This window comes from Rousettus aegyptiacus, unplaced genomic scaffold (assembly GCF_014176215.1).
Source record: "Rousettus aegyptiacus isolate mRouAeg1 unplaced genomic scaffold, mRouAeg1.p scaffold_m13_p_17, whole genome shotgun sequence".
NCBI lineage: Eukaryota > Metazoa > Chordata > Mammalia > Chiroptera > Pteropodidae > Rousettus > Rousettus aegyptiacus.
In genome coordinates, this window is record NW_023416292.1 from 26,129,156 (window position 1) to 26,139,963 (window position 10,808).

Here is a 10,808-nt window from a genome sequence, read left to right on the forward strand (position 1 = left end):
TCTTGGGTGATGACGGGTGAGTGTGCTGGGTGACGGCGACGTGATGAGGGACAGGAGGGCGACTGGGAAATGCTGTGCTACCTGGAAAGTGGTCAGGTCCTAGTCGAAGGTGGACTTATGAGCTGCAAATCTGTGCTGCAAACTCTGGGGCAACCGGTAATTTAAAAAAGGATCACTGATACGAGAGAAAATGGAACCATGTCAGACACTCGATTAAAACCAGAGAAGGTAGAGAAAAGAGTAAAAGATGAAAAAAGGAAAAAAAAAAAAGCCTTACAATAAACAAGGGCGATGAATAGAAAACACCTGCGGATATGGTTAATATGAAATCTGAATTTAATACTGACGTTTCTAATGATCCCTTTTCATCCAAATGGTGTGTGTGTCCCAACGAACAGACTGAGACAGTCAGAGTGGGTTAAAAACCAGACTTGACTCCAGGTCGCCTGCAGGAAACCTGCTTAAGTACGAAGACACAGATCGAAAGCAAAGAGACGGAGAAGGTATGCCATGCTAATATCGATCAAAACAAAGCTACGCTTTTTAATTAACTAAGTATTAATTTCAGACACAGCGGACTTCAGAGCAAGGAGGACGATCGGATCGCGCGGCCAGTTCTCCGAGAAGACGCGGCAACTTCAACGCGCATGCGCCTGGCGACAGCGCGTCACATGCGGGAGGCGAAAACCGAGGGCCCTACGGGGAGAAGCCGACACGACTCTGCTGGGGCGTCGATGCCCCTCGACCGAAACGAAGGCTCCAGCGGGACCGAAAACAGTAAGGACACAGGCGACTCGAACAGCATCATCAATCGATTGGATCCAACTGACTCTGAGAGACGACTTTATCTATGACGGCAGAGAACAGGTGCCGCTCAGGCTCACGCCGCCCGCTCGCCGAGAGGGACTGTGTTCTGGGCCAGAGAAACACGTCTCAGCCGACGAAAGACAATAGAAGCCATATGATGTGTGCTCTCAGGCCACAGCGGGGATGAAATGGAAATCCTAATAGAAATGTGGCCGGAAAAAACCCCAGAACCTGTACTGATCAAGCAACACACCTGCAGATAATGCGTGGGTGGAGGAGGACGTCTCAAGAGACAGTGAAAAATAATGGGAATGAAATGAAAATGAAAATAACGTATCAAAACATCGTTTTGGGATGCAGCAAAAGCAGTGCGTGAGGATCATTTTTAACATCGGACTCACATACTGGGAGAGAACCAGGGTGTAACGCCAAGAACCTCAGGCTGCTTTCTGGGGAGTTAATCATCAGCTCAGGGCTTGGCACAGATCGTTCATCGATGGCGCTTCTTTCGTTATCGGGTACGACCCCGCAATGCCTGCGTGGCCGACCAGAGGCAACCTTCCTTCCAGACGCCCGAAGCGTTAGAGAGGGTTGCAGCCAAGCCGCCCTGCACGCGGAAGGCAAGTCTCCAGAGGCACTGGAATGTCCTGTAGTCTCCCCGATGGTGGCGAGTGATAAGGGAGATGAGGGGGTGTGACTTGGCTGTTAGTCACATGGCTGCAAGCACTGGTGTCCCTGAAGCTAACAGGACTGATCTGTCGCTGGGCCGGGAACTGGGCTCTGCGCTCTGAGGCTCATCCCCACCTCATTCCCTGACACGCAGGATTGACACATCCAGGGCCCGCCCTGGGCCCTCCTTACCCCTCACCAGAAAGTGTGACCGATACCCAGGCGAACATGAGGTCACAGTCAAATCCCTGGTCCCCTGAGCAGGAAGTCAAGACCATGAAGAGCGTGGGGCATCCGAGGCAGAATTCTTGGCGATGATGTCACACCCGTACAGAGGAATACTAACCCGGGGAAATTATGAATTAAACATTGAGCAAAACAAGGCAGACACGGAAGAGTAGACAGAGCATGTTTCATTCACGTAATGTATGGAAAGCAGGGAAAACTTCAGTGTTTAGGGATGTATGGATAGGAGACAAAATACAAAGACAATCAGAGAGCCTTATCCTGAGTGATCAGATCAGGTCATTGGGGACCGGTGGGGGGGGGCAGTGACTGGAGGGGGCACTGGCCATGCTCCCTCACTGGCCGGGCGACAGTCACAGTGTCAGAGGTGATTCACTGGGCGGTGGATATTTGCTCGTTGTACTTTTCTGTGTGATTGATCGATACCAAACAAAAAATATATGTCAAACACGGACCAAGAAACTGTCCTATTTGCAAGAGTGCTCACAAACGAGCGGAAAATATATATCGTTTCTTGGGAGGATTTAAAAAGCAAATAGAGATGAGAGGAAAATAGATAAAATATGAGAGACCCGGGAACAGAGGATGATGTTCAGACCCCGTGACCTGAGGACTGTGGAAACATCGGCCTCTGACTCAGAGGCCGTGAATTGAGCAAAAGGGAACTTACATACGATATTAATAACTAATTGTGAGGATTTGACGTGGCTCAAAAGTCAAGGTCTACACCGGCGGTGAGTGGGAGTGAGTGCGTGATCGATACAGGGAGGGCCACTGGCTCCTGTGCGGACGGATTTGCATAGAGCAGGAGGAAGGCCACCGAGGTTCCTCAAAGTCCTCAGCGTGGGCGGGGAGCCAGGCTTGCCCAACCTGCCTCAAGGCTCATCTACACTGACCACCATGGGCACTGCCTCGGGTGTCCCGGGCACCCCTGGGGCTGCAGGGTGACATTCAGCAGTGTGGAGTTCGGCTCAGACAGAGGGTGGTGACCTCGAGCTTCCCCTCCACGCCGGCGAAATGCAGTGCCTGAAACCCTCTCCTTGTTCCCTCAGAGTCACCGTGGGTCATGACCCCGGTCACCCTCCAGGGCGTCAATGGGACCCGATGTGAAGCTGGCAGTGAAGAGACCCTGACTCTGTCCCCGGGACACCGAATCCCTGAGGGAGGGTCCTGGGGTGACCCGAGACATCGGTAGGAGTTGAGAGTGAGGCTGAGTGAGGCTCGTCCGGGGTGAGATGTGGCTTTGCCGTCCACCGGCTGCCCACACGGGGACGTGGGCTTCAGTCCCGACACTACGCTGCCCTGCTGGACCTGAGGGGACAGCGCCATGTCACTGGGTCATGAAGGTCCAGGATCAGTGAGGGGCGGCGGGCACCGTGCACCTGGCGAGTGTCGAGGGTGTGAGCGGGGGGTGGGGGCGGCAGCCACGTGACTCGAGCACAGAAGGGGGCTGTGCGGGGGAGGAGCCAGCAGCTCACGCGGGCCTTCGGACTCCAAACTCCTGCCCTTGAGGTCCAGAAACCCAGTTTCTCTGCCCAAAGTCCTATCCCTTTGTGACACATCCCACTGGCCTCCCAGAGCTAGATCATCTTCGGGAGAGGATGAGGCTCTAGGTGTTGTCCCTTGGGAGGGAAGCACCTGGGGTTTTACGGGAAGGCTGAGCACACACTCCTAGGTGTGTCCCGCGCAGCTGAGTGGGCCCTGCTCCAGGAAGCACACGGCACCCGAGGCCCAGGGCACCGGCCCGGGGAGGAGCAAGGCTCAGCCTTATAAAGGGACCGGTGTCGCCCAGAAGCACATCTCACTCGTCCTTCCTTCGGTGATCCGTGCTCTGCTCTGGTAAGTCGGCCCGACAGGCCCCGTCCAGGACGAGAGCTCAGGACACAGCGTGCTCTGCAGTGCCCGGAGGCGACGCGGCGGCCACAGGGGCTTCAGGGCCAGGGCCAGGCTAGGCACTGCGCCCTACAGGGCCGTGATTCCCCCGCTGCGGTCCTAACCCGGAGCACGGTGACCGGACCAGACTGTCCCCAGGGCTGGCTGGCTCTGCAGGGACCTCTCTGGGGAAACGTCCCCGGAAGAGCTGAGGACATGGCTGTCCTGTGCCCCTGGTCTCCTCTCCTGTCGGGACTCGCCTGCCTCGCAGACTCTGGTCTCCGCAGGCCCTCTCTGCACCCCAACCTCGGGAGCAGTGTCCCTGCCATGGCCAGCTCGGCCCTCCCCACCCCGGGCCTGACACCCCACCGCCTTGCCTGTGAGGTGACCTGCTCCTAGCAGGGTTGGACCGGTCAATACAGGTCCCTGCCTGCTCCCAGCCAGGGGAGTTCCGGAGGGCTTCCGTGTCCTCCTTCGGCTCCTCTGGAACGTGACCTGCCTGCGCCCCGCTGCCAGGCCTGGTCCTGCCCGCCTCCCTTAGAGCATGTCGCCCACCTCCTAGAGGACATAGGTCCTTCTGCTCCCCCTAGGCTCCCTGCACTGGCCCCCAGTCCCACCCTGTTGTCCTGACTTAGAGTCTGCAGTGGACAAGGGTGACCAAGGTCCCATCGTTCTCTCCAGCAGCTCCTTCCAAAGCCACAATGAGCCACACGCAGGCTGAGGAGGCCGTGATGGGCATGATCGACCTGTTCCACACGTACGTCAAACCCGACGACATGATGGACAAGCCCGGCCTGATCAAGATGCTGCAGGACAATTTCCCCACCTTCCTCAGTGCCTGTGTGAGTCGGGGGGGCTGCCCGCCTTGCGCGGGCCCTGGCGTGGCCGAGGACGCTTTGCTGGTGCCTTGGACAGGGCACTCCCAGTCTCCATCCTCACTAGTCACAGCTGCCAGAGAGCCTCTGGGACCTCATATCCTGGCTTGTCATCGGGTTGCGGGACATGATGAGTGTGGCAGAGTGTGGTTCAGTCGTTGTGAGGAGGCTGCACGGTGCCCCCCCCCCCCCGAGGGCCCTGCACCTGTCCCACTCCCTCTGGGAGCCTGGCGCCCATGGGCTCAGGCCCCGACTCTCGAGGCTCCCACTGGCCTCCTGAGACCAGAGGCGGGTGATGGGCACCTGTGGTGACACCATTGAGCACCCTTCTGGGTGACGAGAAAGCTCGTTCCAGCTCGATTCCGTCTGACAATCAAGTTGCACTGAACTGGTCACTAAGTGGCCATTACTGAGGGACACAGACACTGGGCAGGGCGCAGAGGGACTTCAGGGTGGCATGATTCGGGGGTCTAGAGAGAGGGCAGAGGAGGGCGGGCATGGGGTGAAGCCAGCTATGGGTTCCTGGGGAGACCTCAGGTTGGTGGTGCCTTTGCCGTGGCGGGGTCTGCCTGGAGACCACCCACCCAGCAGCTCACTGGTCACTGCGGCTCTGGGCCGACCACATGCACCCGGCCTGGGTCCCTCACACTCGCTGGCACGTGGGCCGATGACTCCCCCTCAGGGAGCTCAGAGTGATGCTCACTCCACCCCCGCCCTGTGCTCGCCCAGTCCCCCAGCACCCCACAGCCCCAGGTCCTGCTCTCCCGGCCCCGCCTCCGCCTCCCCCCACTCCACCCGCGGCACTGGGGACTGAATTTGTCTCGTGTTGCGTCTTCGCCCACAGGACAAAAAGGGCAAAGATTACTTGGCCCACATCTTCGAGGATAAGGACCAGAACAAGGATAAGAAGATCGAGTTCTCCGAGTTCCTGTCCGTCGTGGGGGACATCGCCACGGACTACCACAAACAGAGCCACGGAGCGCCGGCCTGCTCCGGGGGGCGCCAGTGAGCCCCGCCCTCCAGGGCCTCCTGACACCCCATGATCAATAAAGTGCCGTCTGAAATGATTTTTTGTCTAAATGTGTTTGTTCAACCTGTTCCACTATTCCTTGTCGCCACCATCCAAAACCCCATTTCTGGAGGTCGGCTTGAAACGGAGTGCGACCCGGAGGGCGGGTGTGGGGAAAAGCCTAGTGGGATCCCGCCGACCGCTGCGGTCGGGACTCCAGCCGTCGCCCCCGCGAGAGCTTTGGTCCTAAATCACTGCCGTTTCCGCGGACCAACCGGCTCCGTGAACCGCATCTAAGAGCCTCTGCGCCCTCTGCCCCGCCCGCCGCACCGCCGCCCGCGAGGATCGTCTCGGGGGTCCCCGCCTGTGCCATGGTGCCCCCGCGCACCCCGGTGTTATTTCCCCCTCTCTGCTCTCACCCGATAAAGTGCCGCCTGGATGTTTTGCCCGTGCACCCCCCACGGATCCCCCCCGCTCACTATTGCACCCAGCTTCCTTACGCCACAGGCGATGCTCTGCGAAATCACGGAAACTTCACCTTCTCTTCTTGCTGGCCCTTCATTTGCAAGTTTCCCCCCAATTCTGCTTTTTTTTTTTTTTTTTTAACACACAATTTTGTTGTCCTAATTCTTGACACTCTGGACTAGGAGACTCCGGGTTTAAGTGACTGGTGCGCATGCGTACAAGGGAACTTCAGTTCGGGGACGCCCCCAGGGAACCTCGTTTCGTCTGACTCGTCTTGCGCCAGCTAGTGGACAAAGCAGAGTCTTAAGCGCCCCGTGGTTTTCCCGTGACAGTAATCTTGGCAGAACAGTGGGGCTGAACGCAACAGAGAATTTTCCTAAGCGCTGACCCTGCAGCCTGCACACGGCGACAGAGAACCGACGGTGTCCCGCACTCGCTGAAGCCCACCCTGGAACCCTCCTGTGCACTCACAGCCCGGAGGAGGGGAGATGGGATCACGCGGTGTGAGGACCTCGCTCAGCTCTTAGGCCCTGCACGCGCGTGTACGCTGGGGGCTTCTTCCCGAGGCTCCCCAGTCTCATTAAACCCCAACAGGAACCTCTTCTCACACCCCGAGGCTACACCAGGCCACGCGCCCCCATCTTCCCGACCCCAAACATCCAACGCAAGCTGCAGGCGGAGTGTAGGGCCCTGTTTCCTTCTGCGCCGGGAATTCTGGAGAGGCGGGCACAGCACCCCTTCCCGAGCGTGGAAAGAGGTAACGACGAGACGTTTGTCCCTAGGAACCTCTTTCCTGGTGCGTCCGTACCCGTTCGTGGTCTCGTCTGTGTTCTCTTGTTCTCTAAGACACCGGTCCACCAGCAAGGGGCTTTATAGTTAGCAAGGGGCGGCGCTGATGCTCTGGTACAGCTGTGAAGGAGACGACAGCCCAGCCCGCACTCAGGCGGAAAGACAGCACCCCGATCACCCCGACAGAGACAGAGACGACGGAGGAAGCGCGAGGCGGGCGCCAGTCACGGTGGGCTGGAGTGCGCGGCGCGAGCAGGGAGGTGGGTTCAGCACCTCGGACAGCGTCTCGGGCCGCCAGATGCCTTCAGGGTCCTTTGGTTTCTCTCTGCTGCTGTCCTGTGAGTCTGGGTTCGGAGCTGTCCATGTTTCTCCCATTTTAATTCGGATGCTACACATAGTAGCTGCTAATTACTCTTAAACTAATTCAGGTTTAGTACGTTTCCGAGCAAATCTTCATTTCTAGTCAGTATCATCATAAAATTCATGCTCGCAGGCACTGCTCCATTCGGGCCTTCTTCGAAAGTGAACGTGAGTCCCCACTGGACTCCTCTTGGGAAAATGGCTGAAACTAATTCTGGACCAGGGCGGTGGGTGTGGCCTGGCTGCTCCCCGTGCATCAGCCCTCTGCCGCCCCGTGGACCCCGTGGGAGGAGGGACTCACACCTTCCACTGCCCCTGGGATGGCCCGAGCTGTGAAATCACAGGACAGATGGGCATGACCACTGTGGTCCCACCCTCAGGGAGATCACCCTCCCCCCCGCCCTGGGGACGCAGGGACAGGCCGGGAAGTTCTCACAGAGCGCGATGATTGACACAAGGGTCCGGCGATGGGGAAGGAGACCCCGTCTCGGGGACATTAGGCAAGGCTCCCCTAAGGGACCAGATGGGTGAAAAGGTGCTCCTCTGCACGCTGCAACCCCATTTTCACGGTGCCTTTGGCAACGAGAGAAGCGCTGTGAGTCGGGGAAGCGGAAGGCAGGCAGGTCCCCCAGGCCGTGGAGCTGGCGGGTGGACGGGTGCCTGTCAATGGTGGACGCGTCGGCCACCCCTGGGTGCAGCATCTCCATGCCTGGGAAGGTCAGGGCTGCGGCTCCCATAGAAGCCGGTCGTGGTTCGCCTGTCTGAGTCTCACAGCTGACCCCTGCGCCTGCAGATTTCAGTTTGCTGGTAACACTGGGGGGACGGACCGGGACTCCCGCAAATGCATTTAAACGAAAAAACAGCCTCAGATGCGTACCCTGTGCCAGGCGGCCGGGGCCGGGTCAGCGCAGCCCGGGCAACTGCTCTCCGTCACGCTCTCCGTCTGCAGGGGACGCAGGCGGGGCGCGTGACGTCCTGCGGTGGCCGGGACAGCGGTGAGGCGAGGGCCGGCACGGAGGAGGAGAGGACATTCCCGTGCGGGAACGGCAACAGCCTCACTTCCAAAAGGAATCTCTACGGAGAAGCTGACATCTAGTCTCGGTCACGAGCTATGACTTCAACCCGGCATACGATGCGTGGACAGACACGTCGGATGGAGGGCGGGGACGGACAATGGACACGCAGGCAGGCGTGGGTGGGGTTTTGTGAGGACTGGGACCATCGGACTCAGGTTCCCTGGACGGGGACAGGGAGGCTGGGCAGAGGAAACAGACAGCAGCTCCTGGGGGCCCTGGCCGGACGTTACCAGCACTGACCATCAGCCTTGCTGCAGGAGGACAGAGCGGCGCAGGGGCTGGGTCAGGGGACAGGGAGCCCCAGGGAGTCCAGCTGTCCACTGGGAGCAGCTGCTGGGACAAGGTCGTGGGGCGCGGGCCGCACAGGGACAGAGCAGGCGTCTCAGGGAGAGGAGGTGACAAGGGCCTGGGAAGCAGGACTTCCCGAGTTGAGAGCAGGTGTGAGGACAAGGAAGGAGGGAGGGCACAGACGGGCCTGACCAGACACTGACAAGTCGTGGACAAAGGGCTCAGGCCTGTCTCCAACGGTGACGAGGTGCGGAGTACGGCCAGGAGAGGATGGCTCTGAAGAGGAGGGAAGTGGCGGTCTGGGGCCTGAGGTGCTAAGTTTCAAACCTGACCTCCGGAAATGGGGGTTTTGGATGGTGGCGACAAGGAATGGTGGAACAGGTTGAACAAACGCATTTAGACGAAAAAATCATTTCAGACGGCACTTTATTGATCACGGGGTGTCAGGAGGCCCTGGAGGGCGGGGCTCACTGGCGCCCCCCGGAGCAGGCCGGCGCTCCGTGGCTCTGTTTGTGGTAGTCCGTGGCGATGTCCCCCACGACGGACAGGAACTCGGAGAACTCGATCTTCTTATCCTTGTTCTGGTCCTTATCCTCGAAGATGTGGGCCAAGTAATCTTTGCCCTTTTTGTCCTGTGGGCGAAGACGCAACACGAGACAAATTCAGTCCCCAGTGCCGCGGGTGGAATGGGGGGAGGCGGAGGCGGGGCCTGGGAGAGCAGGACCTGGGGCTGCAGGGGGTGGGGGGCCTGGGGGAGCACAGGGCGGGGGGCGGAGGTGAGCATCACTCTGAGCTCCCTGAGGGGGAGTCATCGGCCCACGCGCCAGTGTGCGTAAGGGACCCAGCGGGGTGTGCTCTGCCCAGAGCCGCAGTGACCAGTGAGCTGCTGGGTGTGTGGTCTCTAGCCAGATCGACCCCGGCAAGGGCACCACCAACCTGAGGTCTCCCCAGGGACCCATAGGCGGACTTGACTCGTGCCTCCCCTCCTCTGCCCTCTCTCTGGACCCCCCGAACCATGTCACCCTGAGGTCCCTCTGCGCCCTGCCCAGTGTCTGCATCCTCAGTAATGGCCACTTAGTGACCAGTTCAGTGCAATCTGATTGTCAGACGGAATCAGGCCTGGAACGAGCTTTCTCGTCGTCCAGAAGGGTGCTCAATGCTGTCACCACGGGTGCCCATCACCCGCCTCTGGTCTCAGGAGGCCAGCGGGAGCCTCGAGGGTCGGGGCCTGAGCCCATGGGCGCCAGGCTCCCAGAGGGAGTGGGACAGGTGCAGGGCCCTCGGGGGGGCACCGTGCAGCCTCCTCACAACGACTGAGCCACACTCTGCCACACTCATCATGTCCTGCAACCCGATGACAAGCCAGGATATGAGGTCCCAGAGGCCCTCTGGCCGCTGTGACTAGTGAGGACGGGAGACTGGGAGTGCCCTGTCCAAGGCACCAGCAAAGCGTCCTGGGCCACGCCAGGGCCCGCGCAAGGCGGGCAGCCCCCCCCGACTCACACAGGCACTGAGGAAGGTGGGGAAATTGTCCTGCAGCATCTTGATCAGGCCAGGCTTGTCCATCATGTCGTCGGGTTTTGACGTATGTGTGGAACAGGTCGATCATGCCCATCACGGCCTCCTCAGCCTGCGTGTGGCTCATCGTGGCTTTGGAAGGAGCTGCCGGAGAGAAAGACGGGACCTTGGTCACCCTTGCCCACTGAGGACTCTAAGTCAGGACAATGGGGTGGGATAGGAAGACAGTGCAGGGACCCAGAGGGAGCAGAAGGACCTATGTCCTCTAGGAGGTGGGTGACATGCTAAAGTGAGGGCGGGCAGGACCAGGCCTGGCAGCGGGGCGCAGGCAGGTCGCGTTCCAGAGGAGCTGGAGGAGGACACGGGAGCCCTCCGGACACTCCCCTGTCGGAAGCAGGCGGGGACCTGTGGTTGACCGGTCTAACCCTGCTAGGAGCAGGTCACCTCACAGGCAAAGGCAGTGGGGTGTCGGGCCGGGGTCCAGACGGCCAAGCTGGCCATGGCAGGTCACCGCTCCCCGAGGTTGGGGTGCAGAGAGGGCTGCGGAGACCAGAGTCTGTGAGGCAGGTGAGTCCCGAAAGGAGAGGAGACCAGGGGCACAGGACAGCTGTGGTCCTCAGCATCTTCCGGGGACGTTATACCCCAGAAGCCGTCCCTGCAGAGCCAGCCAGCCTGGGGACAGTCTGGTCTGGTCACCGTGGCCGGTTGGGGTGAGAACCGCAGCGGGGGAGGCACGGCCCCGTAGGGCGCAGTGCCCAGCCTGGGCCCCCGGCCCTGAACCCCCCGTGGCCGCCGCGTACCCTCCGGGTACCCCAGAGCACGCTGTGTCCTGAG

General features: G+C 60.0%; 2 protein-coding genes across 3 annotated transcripts; one reads left to right on the plus strand and one right to left on the minus strand.

Moving 5' to 3' along the window:
- The first annotated feature begins 3,532 nt into the window (after positions 1 to 3,532).
- On the plus strand, positions 3,533 to 5,519 carry LOC118612967 (protein S100-A7-like). Of its 2 annotated transcripts, none has more exons than XM_036235284.1 (3): positions 3,533 to 3,561; positions 4,276 to 4,436; positions 5,314 to 5,519. In XM_036235284.1, exons 2-3 carry the CDS (start codon positions 4,296 to 4,298, stop codon positions 5,476 to 5,478), a joined length of 306 nt encoding a protein of 101 aa, XP_036091177.1. In that variant the 5' UTR covers positions 3,533 to 3,561; positions 4,276 to 4,295; the 3' UTR covers positions 5,479 to 5,519. The 2 variants fall into 2 exon arrangements, with proteins under 2 accessions (XP_036091177.1, XP_036091176.1); XM_036235283.1 differs by having other exon boundaries at positions 3,537 to 3,561; positions 4,279 to 4,436.
- A 3,385-nt stretch (positions 5,520 to 8,904) lies between these two features.
- LOC118612970 (protein S100-A7-like) lies at positions 8,905 to 10,101 on the minus strand. Its single transcript, XM_036235289.1, is given in 3 exon segments — positions 8,905 to 9,088; positions 9,960 to 10,040; positions 10,042 to 10,101. Coding segments are annotated over 3 exon segments (306 nt in total). The 3' UTR covers positions 8,905 to 8,923.
- Between the last annotated feature and the right edge of the window lie 707 nt (positions 10,102 to 10,808).